Source organism: Accipiter gentilis, chromosome 16 (genome assembly GCF_929443795.1).
Source record: "Accipiter gentilis chromosome 16, bAccGen1.1, whole genome shotgun sequence".
Taxonomy (NCBI): domain Eukaryota; kingdom Metazoa; phylum Chordata; class Aves; order Accipitriformes; family Accipitridae; genus Astur; species Astur gentilis.
The window spans coordinates 11,093,788-11,114,611 of NC_064895.1; the positions used below are offsets into that span (position 1 = coordinate 11,093,788).

Sequence of the window (20,824 nt, forward strand, 5' to 3'; positions counted from 1 at the left end):
TTGTTGCTTCATTTTACCGGTGTAATTGCTCATAGAGAGTGTCACCGTTCCGCATCTGATTTGTGAAGCTATTTTGGGGTGTACAGTAAGTTGGTTTATAGAAATGCGAGTGCTCACTTTTCAGCACTGCCCTCCCCCGCAGCTGTTGCTGGTGTGCGTGAGACAGATAATAAGATATATCTGCTGGTGAAGGAAGAGAAGAGATACAAGGAAGCCCAGCTCTACTGCCACGGAAGAGGAGGGACCCTGAGCATGCCCAAGGATGAGACTGCCAACAATCTCATCGCTTCGTACATCAACCAAGCCGGGCTCACCAGAGTTTTCATTGGGATTAACGACCTAGAGAAAGAGGGAAATTTTGTCTATTCTGACCGATCGCCCATGCAGACCTTCAACAAATGGCGCAGTGGGGAGCCCAACAATGCTTATGATGAGGAGGACTGTGTGGAGATGGTGGCTTCTGGAGGGTGGAATGATGTTGCTTGTCATATTACCATGTATTTTGTGTGTGAATTTGACAAAGAAAATGTCTAAGCTTGTCTGCTCTTTCTTTTTTTAAGAAAAGTTTTTAAACCGATTGTACAAGTTACCCCATGTTTATAGAGTACAAGTGATATTTTGCAAGTATGTGGCATCAGTGTTGTACAGCTGTAAATACAATTTAGGTATTTCAAATATCAGTATTTACCCTTCAGAAGGGAAGAGCAGTGATAAGACATAGCTTGTTTTTTCTGTAGGAAAATATATGTATTTAGATAAAAAGGTGGTTTGGGGCTAAATTCTGCCCTCACAACAGTTAACAAATGTGATTGCATGACTATAAGGGAAGGCAGAATTTGGCCTCTAGTTGTTAGAATGATTATTTCTGAAGAAGTAGATTTCAGATATTCTTTTATCTTAGCAAAATTTGTAGTTATAAATGTTAATTGCTTGTAGTGCTATAGGGATGTTTCAGCAACAAGGCAAACATTTTGTATACTCCAGGTAGTAATTACAAATATTACTGTAAGTTTTTTGGATGTGAAGATGTTACAACTTTTTTTTTTAAAAAAAAAACAGCCAAAGCAAACCAACAAATCAGGAATCCTACCAATTTTGTAATGTTTCTTTATTAAACTGTTCACAGATGTATGACAAGGAGGCACTTAAGTAAACTGTGTCTTAGTGCTGAGGGAGGATAAAGTTCTTATAATTTACTACTGAAAGAGGGATCCCAGCCCGATGGGTGTTTTGGTTTTGGGGTTGGCTAAAGGTAAAAGTAGGATTTTGATTTTCTGCATTCTTTAGCTGAGAATGATTTAGTGCATGAACTGTTTCAGGCCCCAGATAATTTCTTAAAGTAAACGCATTTCACATTTGTATAAGATGATCTTGATGCATCTTGTTACAAAACAAACAAAATACCAGCCCTCCACAATCTAAGGCAGACTTCATAAATATACAACAAATCTTTTAAAAATGGTTTCACTAGTAGTTCCTTTTGGTAGGGAAACGGCTTACATGTTTACTCAGATTGTAAAGATGAGCTGCTGAAAAGCAGCAAAAGTTTCCAAAATTTTCCTGGTTATGTATATAGAAGTAATAAGTAATTTTTCGCAAATTATTTATGTACCAAATTTACAATTGCATGTGATGGAAAATGTGGTGTATATTTAAAAAAACCAACAACATAATTTCACAAAGGAAATTATTAATTACTTTGGATCTTCATAGGAGCCAGTTACATGACATCTTATCTTGCTGTTAGGCATAGAAAGATGACTGCAAAATCTCTGACTGTGTTTTTTCAGGAATATGTTGCAGAGTGTTTTCAGATGATTTTTAAGGAGAAATGATCCTTTGTATAACACAGTAATCAAAATACATACCTGATCATTATGGGAGATTGGTCTACAGGACATCAACAGTGGATATGGCATGTGGTCCCAGAGATTTCCCTACAGCAAGGCAAGACCAACTCATATCAACTCTACAGTGCTGTGGTATATATAAACTATCAATGCCCATACAATTCTGTTCATATCCACAGAGTCTGACAATATTTGATGCGATGCTATCATTATATAACTAAGAAAAGAAACCATTTTCTTGCTATATTTACTCTGTGAATTTGACTCTATTTTATATATATATGTTTGCTATTAATTTTGAAGATCAGTAGCAAATTCCTATAGTATTTGAATATCAGCCCAGCTCCAGAGCAATCACTCTAAGAAATGAACAGTCCTTTGATTGCTTTACTTTCTAATAAAGGTAGGTATGAGTCCTATACGTTAGGTGTTCTTCCAAGTGTATATTGAAATCTATTAAATAATGTGAATATGGTTCTATGCCAATATTCAAAGACTCTTTACAGAATTTGCAGGGAGCTAACAATTCCAGTGGAGCAATTTGTTTGGTTAGAATAGTGCCTTTTGAATATCATGATTGTTTCCTGCCTGCTATAGAAATCCTCAGAAACCATTTAAATCCCCAACATACTTTTGTAGAATCATTGTAGTTATATTAAACCAGTCCAAACCTGAGTTACAGATATCTACAGCTCCCTCATTATGTATGTGCTGAAGTTGCTAACTGTTTATTTTTCACCCAGGTTTTGAAAATCTCTGTTGTAATGTTTGATTTCCTCAGAAACATGAAAAGAGGCCTTTTGAGGAGGTGGGAAGCTTTTTCAGATGCCAAGTGCTCCTATTTTAGCTGGAAGTCACACCACATTTATAAAGATTGCCTTGATGTGTAGAGCATTTAAGCAGTTTCAATTTCTATTAAAATTTAAGATGAAAAATAAAGGCAATGGAAAAAACATTTATTTCCCCAGTTTTCATGTTCTTCAGGATATATTTTTGCAGCTCTTGATATACGAGATAGAAAGGAAATTAGTTGTGTTGTCAGAGTCCTGTACATTGGCTGCACCAGTCCTTGTTTTCACCATTTGGGCAAGGAGAACAAGGCTAGTGTGTAAGGTCTCTAGCCGTCCTGCAAGGAGCAAAGAGTGCACATCTGATATTTAACCTTGCGAGGAACAGAGCAAGAAATGATGACTGGAAATGAATGAGCCCTTCAGCATTTCTCTCACCTGCCAGTTGCTGACCCCCATAGGTGGACCCTTGCTGGAGGCAGAAATCAATGTTGCATGTAGCGCTCAGCCTGCATGAAGCCTGCTGATGTGCATGGTAAGATTTCCATTGCTCTCAGTGGAATTTGGAGCTATTGTTTTAGGAGAAAAATCAAATGATAAGTTAGTTTTATTTGGTGTATTTTCCATGTGCTTTAAAACCTGCACTGTAATATCATTACTCCTTTTGTGTGGCTCTGTGGAAGCCTTTGGAACATGTCTGTCTGGCAAGCTGGCACTGAGGTTTCCCAGACTCTTCTTACATGCTTTACTTTTGATGGATGATTTTTCCTCATAAATATTTCCCCATAAGCCTTATTTATTTTATTCTTAATTAAGGGGCATGTTGGTGCATTTTAAGAAGGCAACAGTAACAGGTTTGGGTTTTTTTATATAGTTGCCCATTCATGCTCTTGAATGACTTCTTCACATAAAATGCATGTTTCATTCAACTATATTCCACACCTTCAGCTGCTAAGGCTGTGTTATTGTATTACTGATGCCAGGGCCAGATGTTCGTCCCCCTTCTAGGAGACGAGTTGGCAAAAGTAAAGCATTTAGCTGGCTGGGTCCAAGGGGAGCTCCGTTGCCAGCGAGAGCCCTGCAGTGCTGTGGACAGCCCTGGAGAGCACTGGACGAAGTCCGACCCTGATCGCCACCTGAATTTGCCACTCCTTATCCTGGCTTCTTGGTGGAAAGTGCTTCTCCCACCTGCCTTGTTATCCTGCTCGGCTCCTGGTTTGTTATCCGGCTCAGCTCCTGGTTTGCCATCTCTCATGAACCAGCTGGTCCTCGCTGTGCCCTGACAGCTGACGTGATTATCCCTGAAAATATGGGTTTGTGACAGGTTGCAGGTTAGCAGCAGAACTTCTTCCTGGCTGTGAGTTTTAATGTCTTTATGTGACAGAGAAGAACTGTAAAAAATTAATATTTATACATGGGATGTAGAGCATCCTTATTCATATAAGTAAAATGGAGTGCTTCATTTTTCATAAGCTCAGGAAATAACAGTTCAAATATGCATTACAAAATAGCAGCTGGTTGGACTTTTTTTGTTACAGTTTTTGATGAAAAGTGAAATAAGATGAAGTTAAAACAATTTTTTATTGTAAAATATGGTGGAGGTTCAGAATGGACTAGAGAAGTTTTGAAGGAGACATTTTTCAAGATGTTTCCTTTCGGAATTTTTCAGAATTTCATTTCTGAGTTCTGAAGCTTCATTTTGACCCATGAAGGGATTTGGTTTTATGTTATTGTTAATATGCTTTACACCATGTCAGTAACAGTGTTCAGTATAATTCTTGAAATATTTTACTTTATTCTTTATGGCTTAATTTCCAATGGGAACAAGTTATCTTTCTGAGAGTTCTGTTGTTTGCCATACTGAAAGAGTTTGACACTTGAATGGGTTTCACCTTCTGGAATTGCTATGACAATGTAAACACTCTGAATACAAAGGAACAGGTAGTTCAACCAACATTAAGTAGAAGATATTCTTACTGATTATGAAAATGATTAAGTATTATGCCATATAACTAGCAGTTTATGCACTATTACAAGTGTCCAATCATTAAATAAAATAAACACAAGCATTTTTAAATGTGAAAATCTTACAAATATACTTTCATCCTGAATTAAAACAAAAATATGTCCAAGAAACCAAATTTCCAGTAAAGCAAGGTTTCACCTAGTTCTATATCCAGATCCAGTTTTTACGGGAAACACAGTGACTTGTGATGCTGGTGGCTGAATCAAATCCTAGAGCAGAAAATTAGCCTACAATGCAAACACTGATTGATTGTACATGACTCTACCCCTTGCACTTTCTGGGCCACTTCCCCTTAACCTTTATTTTCAAGCATTCTGCTCACTTAGCTCTGTATATAAATGTGTGCATGAGTTTGTCCCAAGGGTCAACCTCTTTTCACTGGAGATTGTGGTTTTTAATTTTTGGCTTACCCTGTGGCGCCAGCAGGTCCACATCACTCAACCTGTCTGCCACAGGTTATGGACCAAGAGATGGTTTTTTTGTCCACCGGGGAGAGCTGGAAATGCTCTGTGAAATGAAACTGTGTCCATGAAACCACTTGTGATGTGAGAGGTATTGTGCAGGACCGGAGCCGGCCACTCACCCATTCCCTGGGGTGCATATTCCTGGCTGGGGAGAGGCAGTCCAGCCTACTGAGAGGAGAGTTGACCTTGTTATTGTGGGTAAAATGAAACCAGAGTCTTAAGATTTACTTAGGGGAAAAAATGTGCAGTGGAGGGTTTTGATTATTTGCTTTACAGAGTAGCTGAGAGAAAGAACAGTTTGGTTTTAATTTTGCTGTGTTAGGAGAGTACAAACTATGGGAACCGGGAGAGAAAGGGTTTGTGGAGAGGATGATAGCTGTGTGCTCAAGGTGTTTTTCTGGATGCATGTGTCCTCCTAGCCAGGAGCCTTTCAGTTGGATGAGGAGGGGAGTCCTCTCAAGAGGGAGAGCATGAAATGGAAAAAGCGGGAGAAGCAGTGAGTGGATGTGCAGAACCAGCAGTGAGTGGGATGCCCATGAGGCGGAATGTAAATGTTACCTCCAGCCGTTCTTCTGCTTCCTGCTAGGGAAACGTAATTATCTTGCCCTTTCCATCAAAACGTCTCACTATAGCTCTGGATGGGTAGCTATAAAAATAGAGGGAGGTGACCAATTTAGCACAATGTCTGTGTCTAAATAAAGCCCAGTTTGAGTCTACAGCCAAATAATAGCATCCACTACTCTTTGGGTATATAAATGTATGAAATCACTGGGGATATAATTAAACACTGCTATTCAAAGGCTAGCTATGTAGTATTGATGAGTTTCTGTATATCCTTTACATATGAAAGTGTGAATACTGCCAAGAAGTCAGCAATGGAAGGTCTGGTGTGCAGCTGAACGAGACATGCGTTACCATACTATCATCTAGTGGCAGTAGCTGAGAAAGTAGTTTGCTTCTACTTGCATTGGAGTTACCATGTTACTGAGTGCAACCACCGATGTGCAACCACCGACGTGGTATTGAACAACTGATTTCCCAGCTCTGAAGTCTTTCATCAGATTTCTTCTCTTCTTTGTGAAAAGATTATTTTGATTTATAGCAAAGAGATGTGCACTGATTTTAAGCCCAATGCCAGGTGGGAGTTTTGACTAAGAAGTGAGAAGTGCGCCCAAATGAGTTCAATTATCATGCCTTGGAGTTAAGAAAAAGAAAACAAGTCAAGCTGTGCTCTGCAGGCCAGCATCTAAACTGCAGGTGTAGATCTTCACCTGGCATCAATCAACTTCAGTGAAGCCAAATTGATTTATACCTGCTGAGGATTTGGCACAGTTTCTTCATAAATTCTAGATTTATGTTTATTTTGGAAAGAAAGAGACAGAGAGAGGGAGGAATTTTGATGTTTATAATTCATTCTGACTGCTGCTATTCAAAGTTTGAGCTGGTGTAATGGATACATCTCTCATGCAAATTTCTGGGCTGTAATCAGTTATGACACAAATATTGAATGTAAAATAGTTGAAGTAGATGTATGTTGTGAAACTTTAACCTTGAAAGTACACAACAGGTATGATGCAGAACACAAAGAAGCAGTCAAAGCATTCAACATAAAGAATAATTCCTCCATCATTTTGTATTCTTCTATGAAAATTAAACCTTTTTGCCATACAAAACATTGATTCATAGGAGTGGACGGGTGCCATCTAGTGAAGAAAAGATTTGTTGCATATCTAAAGAGCCACAAATCCAACTTTGTTCCAGCTTCATCCTTTAGTATGGTCGGAATGATAAGGACAGACAAACATTCTGCAAGAGGGAAATTGAGCAATATGTTCATTTCACTGTGTTTGTAGCACACACTGAAATAAAAGAAGGTATAAAAATGCAAAATACTAACTTCCTTATTACAAAATGCCCTGCACATATAATATCAGCTTGTTTTATTTAATTACATTCTCTGCTTCTTCCCCAGCATCACTTCCCTTCTCCTCTAGATAAAAAAATCTAATACAGTAACTTGTGACTTATTTAGGTAAAGGTCAATATTTCTTCAAAATATACCCAGCTAGATTAGCAGAAAAAAATATAGTTGACCTTGATGTAGGCAATTCCTTATTCGTGCTGATTTTTGGCTACATCTTACTATTCAGAAGCTTCTGAAAGTGGAAGATAAATTCTGGATCCCTTAACCTGGCACTGCAAAAGCATAAATGCATTACAGCTGATGTGTTGACACCATGCCTAACACTTAGTGATAGCATCTCTTTGTAAAAAATACTCTTTGAGACGACTGTCCTGGTCTCCACAGTGTACTCAGTTTTCTTCTTAAAGCTTCTCTTCCTTTTGCATCTCATCAGACCCACAAGGGAAGTTAATTGTTTACTTTTATTATATATTTGATACTGTATTATCTTGGAAATTGATTTGCCTGTGCAGTTGTTTTGAATCATAAGCAATTTAAAATGGATTCTTTGAAAATATAGTTTATACTATTAACTAAGATGAACCTCCTTTAAGTTTAGACCAGAGTAAATAGAAGATCAACAAATCTACCCCATGAGACAAATCTGCTTCATGATTTTAAATTAAACCGAAATGGGCTGATTGCTAACAGATGAGAAGTCAGCATGCATTGACGTTACAGTTCAGATAAAGCAGGGCCTGAGTTCGCTGACACCAGGACGTACTGTGGCATGGTCACTATTAGCTGACACCAGGGATACCTGCTCTGGTGCTTTGTAAGCCTTATATTTATTTGGCCAGTTTTCTATGGGCCAAATTCTCTCTTTCTGGTGCCACTTGCAGATCATTATCTAGCAGTGCCTGCCTCAGGTGTTGGCTGCTCCTTCTATCATCAGCGTTAGCCCAGTTTTTGAAGAACAAGGCTAATGCGATTGCATGCCGCATTTCCTTCTAACAACTTTTGAACCTTTTACCATTTTCAATCAGGTGTGACAGAAAGTGTCAGGGATCTGAAGTTTTTAAACATTTTGTGTAAAGATGTAAGTGGGTAATGAACAAAGATTTCCCTCAGTCCCTCCTCAGGAAATAGCTGCAGTGTGAACTCATCTGTTGTTAAACACCAAAGAGTCATCTTGGAGACAGACTATACAAAATCCTAACCGCAGGAAAAGATTTGATTAGAAATTGTCCTTTCAGGCACTGAAAACTTGAGATAATAGTGGTGGATGCTATAGGAAACCAGCCTTTCTCAGTCCGATTGCCCACAGAACAACTCATCTGTTCTATGATGTCCAGTTGATGGTATGCTGGCTGCAGTGAAAAGGGACCATTAGATCACCTCTTATCCTAGAAGAGAACATTTTCCATACATGTCTCTTTGAACCAGCTTTGCTGTGATTTGAGTGTAAATGATATTTGATCATTTTTTTACTTAATCCAACACTGATCCCATGCCTTTTCCCCCCCTTGTCGAGATCACTAACCAGGGATGAAGACAGAATTTTCAAAACCACTCAGCATTGTCCTGTCTCTCCTGGGAGCAAGAACGGGCATCAACAGAGCAGGGCAATATAAAGCCCTGTGCATCCCACCTTTTCTGCTGGAAGCATGCTGCATGCTTTATGTTTGCATTTATATAATGTTTTATGCCTTTTCCAACTGGATGTATTTTGCTTCCCTTACTCTTTACCTTGTTTATGCTGTGATGGGATATGGGCAAAAAAAAAAAAAGGCCTCCTCTGCTGTTTAAGCAAGTAATGTATATGTGTGATTGGAGGCTACAGATAAGTACCTTCACAGAAATCCATTTTTAATAGTGAGCAGACAGGGGAAAATAATTTGTCATAAGATTACAGAGAGGAATATTTAAACCTGTTATGAAATTTCTAAAGAACTTGAGGAGTATGATAATGATTATGCAGACTAGGTTTTTTGCTAGATATGTAATGAAAATGAAAAGATATCAAAGACACACAGTGGAAATCAATATTAACTAAGGTATTATGTATGAAATTAGGCTAGAAAAGAAGAAAATAATATTTCCTGTAAAAAGGATTGAAGGAAAGCAATCATGGGGCATAATTAACTGGGCATTCCTTACTTTTGTGGGTTTGGTGAGCCTATTTTACCCTTAATTACCCTGAACTGATTTTTTTAAAACGTTTCTTCAAGCTAGGTACTGGTTTTTAGCTTATTCTTACAGGTTGCTTTGCATGTTCTCAATCCCTGACTTCATTGCCAATCTTCTAACAGAGGACGGTTCACCTTGCTGTAAGTGACAGTATGTAGGGTTTACTGTGCTGAGAACACCACTACAGCGGGCAACCTAGCCTGGTAGGCGTTTTGCCTAGTTAAGGTCAAATTTTTGCACCCCTTGAACAGAGGACAGTGGATAAATTTGCTGAATGTCTTGGGGTGCTTCAAGGGGCACTAGGTGCCTCTGTATGAGGCAGCTGAATTGAGCCCATCGTGATGATCAGTTTAGCCTCCTGCTAATTACCACTGACAGCTTTGATGGGAGATTTCTGCTGGCTGTGAAAACTTATGCTCTGTGCACATAGGCCAACACCTAAATGGAGACTTTTAAATGGAGGTGTCCAGATCCCCTTGCTCCCCTGACTGCTCCTGGTTTGCCAGAAGCCTTGGCTCAGGTTTGCTGGATGGGAGTTGTCTCCTCTAGTTTTAAACACTAGCACTGTAGGTATCTGCATCTGAGCTAGTCACACTGTCTCTCTTTATAGTCTGTGGGGAGAAATAAGTGCATTCAGGGTATGATTCATCTGTCCTATTTTAGATGTCTAAATTGGGATGGGAATGTTCCTTGTTCTGACTCCTCATTTCTTTCCATGGCCCTAAGGTGAGACCAAGGTGACAAGCTAAAATGTAGACATTTCTGTCTGATCAGATGTATCCCACCCATCAAATCTCAGGAACTTCCACCTCCAAATCCCCATTATATAGAGCTGGCACTCAGATGTTTCCCTTGCTGACCAGCTGTGCTTGTCATGTAAAGAGAGGCTATATGAGGTTGTGAAGGAGGTGCGACCTCCACTAGAAGAGCATGACCTGCCACGGGTGACTTTTTGTCACATGGTAGGTCCAGATACTCCTTCTATCACGCAGCCCAGTGTGGTACTGACTCATGAGTCACACTCAGGAAAAAAATCAGTGCTCTGCCTGCAGAAAATAACTCTCCTTTCTCTCCTTCCCAAACTGGCAGCTATGATCACTATATTAGAGGCAAGCTGAATTTCTTCTTATCTCTCTTTCTTGCATGAGAGAATAACGGTTGCCTGGCATTGTTTCTTCCTTCCCTGCTACCTGTGATATGTGCCTTTCCTAGTCTGTGCTGCAAAGCAATAAATAGCACCTCCAAGAGAGACAAGGGGCAGCAGAAAGAAGAAACCACAAGCACTGCCATGGCAGAGACCATTTCAGCGCCTTCGATGCACAGAGTGTCTTGCTTGACTAGTTTCACCAGCAAAAGCTCAACAGAGAAGCACTGTGGGTGTGCTTCATAACACAGATGGGAATGTACCATATTGATTGTGTTAAAAAGGTTACAGACTTCCTGCTTGTAAATGTAAAATCAGACACGTTCCAGTAATCCAGCTCTAGCTAGGACTATACTGGGTTTTTGTAAGCTGGTCCTCAACCCTTCACCTGTGAGCTAGGAGACAAAGGAAAAAGAAAAAAGTTCCTTTTGCATGGAGTGTGCAAGAACAGGAACTCAGATGGGGAGAAGGGAAGCTCTGGGGGCAAGCCTGAAGCTCTTAGGACAAGGTGGCTGATGGGGGTGATAAGGAGAACACTGCCCTAAAGGTCTCTGGAAGACTTATGATGTGCTCATGACAGAAGGTCTTGCAAGCATAATGCTCTTTCTCTTTCGGACAGAAAGACCCCATAGAGTCTTTCCTTAGTGAAAGGTATGTTCAGAGCATAAATGTGGTTATAACACAAACAATTTTTTAATACAACAGAGATAAAAAACCCCCTTTTTTTTTTTTTTTTTTTTTTTTTTTTTTTTTTTGTGAAAAACTCTGGTGGGTTTGGCCTTTCTGAAAGGGTTTAGGCTGCCAGGGGAGGCATATGCTGCAAAGAATCTCCTGCAACACACTGTGTGTGTGGTATCTCTGCCTTTTTAAGTGTCCACTGGGGAAAAATGCCAGTGAGGAGGGGTGTGGAGGCAGCATGTGGTGCTGGTACAACAGTCAGTGCTAATCAGCAGAGAGAGGGGGCAGGCCTGCAAATCCAGCAACATCATTGGAGAGCACAAGCGCACTTGAACTACCCAGAGAATAAATGCCTGGTGGGGCATCATGAAAATGCTTTACTGAGGTGCTGGTACTACATAGACAACATATTTCTTTTTAATTTGATGGGAAAAGCTTTTGTCTGCTGTGATGAAATAGGAAAGGCTGAAAGATTTACTGTCTCAAGGTTAATTGCAATCAGATCTTTGGTGCAATTAATTTTAACAGGGGAAGAGAATCATGGGCCAGAAAAGAGAAAGGGCAGGTTAAAGAATATTTAGATGAGTTAGAAATGTTCTAGTCAGCAGGGTCAGGTGAAATTTGCTACAGAATACTTAAGAAAGTTGCCAAAGCAATTGCTGAGCTATTAGTGATCGTCTTCAGATGCTTGTGGAGGATCAAGAGGTCTCAGAGCCCTAGAGAAGCTTTCATATAGTACCTATATTTAGAGAAAAAGAAAGATAAAGTAACACATTGAGCAGCTTAACTGGGATACCAGAGCAAATGGTTAAACAATTAAGTAAAGGCACCAAGTAGATAGCAAAGTGATGGAGACAGTCATTGTGGATTTGTCAATAACAAATCATGTCAAATCCACCTTTATATTTTTTACTTTGCTGATCTGGTATATCTAGAAAACCAGTAAGATGTGGTATTTCTTGATGCTCACATGCCAAATGGGGAATAGCTTTAATTAGTTCCCAGAAAGTGAGTGCACCACTTAAAAAACTACTGTCAAAGAAACAGTATCAGTGCTTTGGGGTAAAAATGAGAGGGCATTTCAGGTCAGAGTTCTGTGAGGTTTATCCTGAACACAATTCTACTCAGTATTTATACTGATATTTTGAATGATACGATGAAGGAGTAAGGAGGATTTCAAGAACTGTGGGTGACAGGATCCTATTTAAAATTGATTTTTACTTAGTGGAAAAATGGCTGATATTGACCAATGAAATACAATAACAGAAAGGGGAAAGTACTGTACATAGGAAAAAAGTGACCAAATTCCCCAGAATATGTGAAAGGCAGAAAAGATTTGGAGGTTTCAGGGCTAAGATAGTACTAAACTGCAAAAGATTTCAAGATTTGATGGTTTACTGAGTCATTTCGTCCTGGGATATACTCGTATATAAAGATATGGAAGAGAGTTATTTTCTTTTACCCTGTGTAGGTGGGGTCTCAGCTGGAATAGTGGGCTCACTTCTGAGCAGTGGGTATGGACAAAATGTTGGGAATCCAAAGGTGAAGCTACAAGACTGATCAACAGTAGGAAAATGTGACCTGTGAAGTAAGACTAAGAGCTCCATTTAATCTAGAAAAGGGCTAAGTAAGGAAGTATATGGTGCAAGATGTAAAGGCTCTTTATAAAGGAGATGATAACTGATCATTTCCAATGCCCACTGATGACATGTCATGAAGAAATAGGCTAAATGTGAAGCCAACAAGGCTTGGATATTGGGAAAAATCTGACAAAAGGGACAGTTAAGCTCTAAAACAGTTTTTCTAGTGAAGGAGTGGTATCATTATTATTGTTGTTGTTGTTGTTATTAAGTATTTCCATGTTCTTCACTGGAAATAATTCCACATTAAATACAAAAAATTCTTTTGGTCTTGTTTTAAAAGCAAGATAAACTGGATTCAGCCCCTCTGCAAAGGGATGGACTAAACTAGTGATTCCTAATACTGCTGTAGCTAAACATCCCTGCTGCTGCCTTTACATCTTCAGTGCTCTACTGCTTTTGACTCCTACTACTCCCCTGCCTGCTTCCTAGCCCCTGCACTTTCCTTTTTGCAGCTGTCCTGCCTTCCCCACTCCAGCCGGCGCTGCTGCTGTGTTCTGCTTGCCTCTTAATTGACACTCCTGGCAGTGGTGGCTGGGAACACAAAAAGCCCATAAGAGATTGTCATGACTAGCACACCTCACTCCTTGGAAGCTGCTGTGCTATATAGTTTCTTCTGGTCCCCTCCAGGCCCGTACTTCTGTGCTGCCATGATGCTATGACTTCTTTTCCTGGCAGAGCATAGTGTGACATAGACAGTGCTTGATAATGAGTGTGAAGCAGAACTGTGCAAAAAGGATTTTGAGACTTCTTCTCAGTCAGCTGTATGCTAATCTGGCCACCTATCTATGCCTGCCCAGCATCAAGGATACACGGTTATGCTGACTTCCAGTAGCTGTGAGGATTTTTGTTGATTTTCCTAGCCAAATCCCTTGCTGCTCTTGTTTGTAGCTCAGGCACCTTTGGGCTGGCTCAGGACCAAGGGCAAATCAAGTAATAACACAGCGAGTCTCCTGTGGCTGGCAGTGCAAGCGCCGGTGCTGTGCTGTGCTGTGCTGGCATGGTGCAACACAGGCCAAAGGCAGCCAGGAAAATGTGCCCCAAATGAAATCTTGCTGTGAGCATGTTAGGCTAACTTCTGCAATCTTATAAATAGCCATATGTGTTTACACTGCAAAAAGAATTACACCCACACACATACAATATCACTCCAAAATAAGGAAACATAAACTGTTAATGTTGGGCCTTTTGGAATCAATATTAAGTCCAGTGATTGCTTGCTGCTCAGATGTATAACTTTGCTTTGGGATCTCCATAATATTTTCCTAACTTTGATGTCTTAACAGACTGTCTCCAGCAGATACTGGAGTAGAAACAGGCATGAGAACAGCCTGGAGAAGAGAAGGCTCCAGAGAGACTTTACAGCGGCCTTAAAGTACCTAAACAGGGTCTACAGGAAAACTGGAGGGGGACTTTTTACAAGGGCATGTAGTGATAGGACAAAGGGTAGTGGAAGAAGTTCTTCACTATAAGGGTGGTGAGGCACCGGCACAGTTTGTCCAGAGAGGTTGTGTCTGCTCCATCCCTGGAATTGTTCAAGGCCAGGTTGGATGGGGCTTGGAGCAACCTGGTCTAGTGGAAGGTGTCCCTGCCCATGGCAGGGGGGTTGGAACTAGATGATCTTTAAGGTCCCTTCCAACGCAAACCATTCTATGATTCTATGGTAAGTTTGGTTGGTGTTTTTTTTTTTTTTTTTTTTTTTTTTTTTTTTAGGGTTTCTAAGTAAGATTTTTGAGAAGCTAAATTACATTTCACAGAAATATAAGGGTATTTCCACTAGAATTAATTGTTCCAACTTAAATATTTGTTTTCTAAAGTAATTTCAAAGAAAGCTTGTAAACGTTTCAAGTAGTGTTTCACATTTGCTTGTATTGAGCATGACTCCAACTAGATTTATCTGATAGCTTTTGGTACTTGTATGGGAAGAGGCCATGAATAGTCAGTCCTTTCCACACTGCACATGCTCTTCACAAATCTACAGACGTCTACTGTAAATCTTCCCTCTTCCTAGTCTGTTCAGATGTTGCTCCCCTGTTTCAGGACTGTGAGTACGGCCCTATCATTTTCTCTTCCTCTGCCACTGCCCTAGTCCTTTTCTCACACTAGCATATGATCTCCTGCTTCAGAAGTAAGTGATGGATGGCATCAACTGTTGGACTCGACCAAAAGAATAGGCAGAAGTAAGACAGGATACTTTTTTCTTAGAAGGCTTCTGTGGGCTCCGCAACCTCCACATGGACCTTCCCATGCTCATCGCTTTAGTTTCAAGTTGTCCAGCAAAACAGTGTTCTGATAACTGATGCTCAAAATCCTGGAAGTAAATTACTAAATCTCTGACTGAAGAAAGATCACAGCAATTACCTGTGTCTATTGCTTGTATGTCTGATGCAGGCAATGATGTCCTAAACCAGCACAAAAACATTTTCTAGAGTAAACCTGGGCAGTCTTAAAGTCTAAGCTATGCACAATATGGATTGAAGCCCCCTGTTTTCCCTGCAACCCTAGCACAGTGCTTCCTATTTGGTCAAGGCCTCTGGGAATCAGCTTTACTAGTAAAAATTATGATTGTGGTAAGTATATCTTTTGATAATATGACCAGCAATAAAAACATAAGTATATATCAGCCTTACATCCTTGAGGGAAATATAACTTTTTAAAAATTAAGTTCTACAATTCTGTGTCACCTAATACACGCCTTTTACATTTTTCAGTATATGCCTCTTGTAAAACATGTAGGTAGTAAAAGAGTATCCTGAGTACATGTGTACTCTCTTTTTGAAACTAATGACTAATTCCAAGCGTATTAGTTTTCTTGGCTGTTGAAAGGGCAGAGAAAAAATTATGGACATGCTAAACAAATTATCTTTAACAGTCTGCTCATCTCAAAGCAGAAAAAAATCACTGTTTATCTGACTTTCTACATCTGAATGACTTAGCATGTGAAGATACAGGAAGAAAAGTAAACTTCTGTTTCTAGGTGAAGATCAAAAAGTCTTTTACAGACTAAAAATTAAGGTTCTCAAATCCCTGCGCATTAGGTAATGATCTAATTTTACATGTGGGAGAAATTAAAGCACAAAGAAATTATCAGTTTTATGAACCATATCATTGCAAACCTGTGAGAAAGATCAGAATAAACCCTGAAACTCTTCAGCATAGTCTTTTGCTTTAATTAAAATTCTTTCCTAAAAGTAGTTGTTCTCAGGAGTTTTAGTAGATGTACATGTTGAAATTCTAGTAATATAACTCATTGAAATATATATTGCATCATTTGAAAGCTTGGAAATGAGGTTCTTGTCTTCTGAGGGTGAGCATGGACATTCTACAGCAGAGCTCATAAAAAGGAAGTTACTTTTTGATTGGCAAACCCCCCTCCTTTCCTCCCTATGCTTCATCATAAACTACAGGTCAGTAGCATAATCTGTTTTTTGGGTGTCTTTGGAGTAAATGGAGTTATGTACTATAGGTGAGAGAGATTTTTTAATAAAAAGATGAAAAAATATCCTGGGGAATTGCTTTGTGTTACGAAACCTCATGCTTATATCCATTTTCATGAAAGAAGAGAGACTATATTCTTTAAAAACAGTCATAATTAAAAGATTGCTTTTATGGCGCATTACTGAATCATTTATAAATCTAAAGGGGGAGAACTCAAACTAGCCGGTATCTGCAAGAGAAAGGGCAGGTGGCTGCTGATCTAGGCAGATGTGTATCTTCGAACTGAACTACTCGCAAATGTCATGTGAAATAACTGAAAATATCAGAAGTAGGAATTACACATACAGAAGTTGATGACCATGAGAAAACATGCATGCAGCTTTGGACTGCAGGCTAGAAATTACCCTTCCTATCTATATTCAAAAAACTGTGAAAAGGGTCTGACAGATTTAGCTGCAGCAATTTCAAATGTTACTTCTCCTGCCTGCCCTATTTTTCTGACAGAGGTTGCCACCACTTAGCAGAAGAGGCAAAATGGGACAGGTTGCTGCACTTCACCCACTTCTGGTCACACCTTGCATATTAACACAATTCTCTCTTACAGTGGATGGGGTTAACGCAGCAAAATGGGGTGAGTGAAGTGTGGACGCGCATCCAGCTCTCTTGCTGCTGGGATAATGACAGCGGTTTCTGTCAAAGAAATGAGGGAAAGAGCCTGACTGCTAACGTTCTTACCAGCCCATCATTCAGTCTGGAGATCAGAAGCAGTTTCACCCCCCTGTTCCTGCAATGGCCCCACGCCATTACACAAGCTATCAGGCAGGCTGTTTCTGCGATGGCAGGCATGCTATGTGCTGTGTGCCCTTGGCAGTAAGATGCAGAATTGCAGGGGAGGTTGGACTGACCTTTGGAGGTCACCTGGTCCAAGCCCCTGCTCAAAGCAAGGCTAACTTCACACACAGCTATGCATGTGCGCTGGCAGACATTAATGTTTCCTCTGTAAACTGATTTCATGGAGCATTTCCTTTTCACATGCTCTTCCGGAGTAGTTCACTTTTATAGATCAAGAACACAGAGCACAAAAAAGTGATTTTTTTTTTTTTTTTTTTTTAAGGAAAAAGTGCTTGGTCATAAATGGAAGCTGATGTGTAGGTGCATTTTCTTTTTTTGTTTTATTTGACACACGAGTTTTCACAAAGTATTAAATTTCCGATTTCTTCTTTTTAATAGATATTGTTTACAGCAGGTGAACTTTTTACTCCATCAGAAAATCTATTGAAAGTACAGTAGGCTGATACTTAGTTTGCCCAAGACTGGTGAATGTGCACGTTATAAAAACCAAAAATATCCAGTGGAGTGGGGGAGAGGAAAAGTAATCATGATGTGCATAAACAAATACGTAGTTCATGTGTCTAGTTTCATGTTGGTATTACACAGAAGTTGGCAATTGTATAATAAATTTTAGGCTTTTTACTTGGGTTCCTTTACCTCTCATGGTTATTCTTGGATCTCAACTGTCCAAGTGAGATGGGTTGAACTCTGCATATTCTCTATAAACAGAGATAGGATAAGCTGTCTCCCTCTCCTGAATATTATGCGTAATCCTGGAGCTCCACTGCAAGCTTGGAACATCTAGTTGTCATCCAATATGGCAAGAAACAAAAGTTCCCCAAAGAAAATCCAACCATTAAGTATATAAAGGAAGAACAAATGGCTCCAGAGGGTGGACCAATAAGATACAGAAATGATGACCAATGTGACAGTCAAGTCTTTGAAATGGTAGGTGGTGTGAAAGTTTATGAGCATTTAACCTCTATTCCTTCACTGCTCACTTCAACTGTCAAACTAAGCAGACTGTGGGGAGCAAACTTCATAGAAGATGTGCTAATTTTTTAAACCATATTTGTATTCTTGCTTCTACATCCCCCTTTGTTTTTGGTAATGACAAGGTTCAGCAGGATTCTTATTCTTTGGACAAGGAAAACAGCTAAGTATAAGGAGTGTAGGCACATCTTTTGAGAATTGTGGGGTGAAAATGAGATAAACAATGAAATTTGACAGTTATCAAGATCAAAGCCAACCTCCAGTTGGCCAGAGGAATGGAAAGACCTTGCAATGAACTTTTTTTCATTTAAAACCCAGGTACAACGCTGGGACAAAATTTCAGAAGCACAAGAATTAGTATGAGGCAGAACTTCTAGGAGGGAAAAAAGGTAAAATTAAAATGCATTTTTCAAATTTTTGTCCATCTCATGAACCCCTGGCTTTACCAGCTGCGTAGTAAAACAGCTTCTGGGAAGTAGTGCTGCCAGGAAGATGAAGAGCTGAGTTATTAAGGAACTGGTTACCCATGTAGCTCAGACAGCTTGGGAGACTGTTGAGGTAGCATGTTTGGTGTTTGTGGCATGTGGGAGCCAGCTGGCTGCAGAGCGAGGCAGTAGCTCTAGAGAATTCATCTTTGTTATTGTATTATCTTGATTTCCAGCTGCCCAGGGAACTGGTAAGCCTTACCAGCTCCTTTATGAGCTTGGATGGTGGCTGAAAACTCAGCCAGCCAGACTGCTTAAAAAACCCCCAAAGAGCTCAGGGATTAAACAATGCAGGAGTTGGCTAGATAAAGGGCTTTAGCAGCCAAGCACCCAGGAGATGAGTGGGGGGCAGAGTGGTCAAAAATGAGTAGATTTTCCTCAAAGGTTGCAACATAATCAGCGTATCCCTGCAGAATACTTTGATCCTATCAAATCCATTATTTTCTGACTGCTGCTGGGAAATTTCTGATAAGCTCCAAATCTAAAAAACAAGTAAAAATCTTTGCATTTGTGTTTTTGCTTTTTACGTAATGAAGTGATAAGATATGTAGGCTTCACATTACACCAAGTACAGTAGCATGTAATACAGGTCTGAAGACAAAGGACCTTATTTTGCAGTATCTTTTCTCCATTTACACTTGTAAAAGTGGCTGTAAAGTAGGTTTTACAGTGAATACACTAGTGAAAATACTCAGATACCTTCTAAGACATATTTCATCTGGCCTGTGACTGTTCTTCCGGTGGAGAAAGAATTGTACAAGCTTGATTATGATTACACAACTTTCTGATTTTTGATTACAGATTTAATTCAATTGCTGGCTCATTACTGCCATAATAACAACTTCTGGAATGTACTAATCTGTAATCAGAACTCAGGCATAACAATATGGTTGAAAATTATTTCTGTGAACCAAATGAGACATATTGTCCCTCAACTACCATTTTCTTTCATCGCAGGATAAATAATGGTGCAAAACATCCTTTGGACACTTCCTTCTTCTGTTGGCCTCTCTTCAAGAAGCAACTGAAAATTTCATCTTATCTCTGACAGGCTTAATTATTTAAGTAAACTATTACTGTAACATTTAGATATATAAAAATCTTACTGAAGTCAGCAGGGTTATGGTGAATTTTTAATACTTCAGAATTGAAAGCAAAATTTAATATATTGAAATGAACATCTTCAGCTTCTTCTAATGTAAACCAACATCATCCTTTGCTTGATGCAACTTACAATTTAGCTATGACATTAAATGTTGGGGAAAAAATTGTTCTGTTTATTACAGTATAAATGGCTGCCTGCATTTAACTGAGAGCAGAATATAGAAGCACAGTCCAGAATTTAAACCAGATCAGTTTGCTCACTATGGAAAACAGATAGATGACAAGGAGAAGGATTTCAGGTAATACAGGAATACCATTCACATTATAAATAATGGTAGTCTTCAAATGACACTCAAAAGAGATGGAAAGAAGCAATAAAATTAGGTAATTTTACTGAGATATTTTCCAGTTCTTAGATGATGACTGTAATAATTTACCTTCTGCTTGAAATAGCTACTTTATAGTATGAAGCACCCCTGAAACTACAGATTTTTTTTCATCCACTGGGAATGCAGAGCTTCAGCTTTCATACAACTCTCCTGTTTAACCAGTAGGTAGAATTGGTCTGTGCTGGGCTGTGAAGAGCTTCATGCATATCTGAATACTTTTTGTGGTGCCACAAGTCTATTCTACAATGGCCCTTATAGCCAGGAAATACTCATTTTTTCCTACTTTGCACTGAAATTTATTAATTCTGAAAATGTTCCTGAACTTGACAGTGGTTATCTCAAAATACAGATGCATCCAAACTGAAGTTCTGCAACTGAATTATTTTATTAGTCAAATTTAGATTTTGGTGTGAATGGTCAAAATGGTCCTTTTAATAAAATGGACTGGACCAAAAGTCCAGATAAAACCAACCAAATCTTTAAAGTCTTCCCTTTGCAGCTCAGGATCCCAATGAACACATTTCTCATTTTTATGCTTTCTATGAATACTTAGCTATGTTTTAAGCCATATATATCTATGTTTTAAGCTAGTCATACACTTTTTCTCAATGTAGTCATACACTTTTTCAATTAAACTTTTCCTTTCACATCTGAAGGTGGAGAAAATGCTCCCACTCCTCCTCTTCCCTAGTCTAGTGGTTTTCTGGAAGACAAATTAACAAGTGAATATTACCCCTAAACACCACATAAATCTAATATAAATACTTCCACAAAGTTTTGATTGCATGTGAATTCTTTGAAAAAGTATTGGGATATGTTATGGGTTTTTTGATTGCTTTGCAGCCATAAATTGATTTTTATTCCACAACCTGCATTTGTACATAGCTCTTGATGTTGCCAC

The 20,824-nt window shown here is 39.3% G+C and overlaps 1 protein-coding gene across 3 annotated transcripts in view; it reads left to right on the forward strand.

The window, feature by feature from the left end:
- The window catches only part of COLEC11 (collectin subfamily member 11), a 41,792-nt gene extending 38,987 nt beyond the window's left edge, over window positions 1-2,805 (forward strand). For 2 of the 3 annotated variants that reach the window (XM_049818991.1, XM_049818992.1), the window contains exon 7: window positions 125-2,805. In XM_049818991.1, the coding sequence (XP_049674948.1) occupies window positions 125-534 (410 nt within the window). In that variant the 3' untranslated portion in view covers window positions 535-2,805. The remainder of the gene's footprint in view (window positions 1-124) is intronic. The other variant, XM_049818993.1, reaches the window with a different exon arrangement.
- Window positions 2,806-20,824: the final 18,019 nt, after the last annotated feature.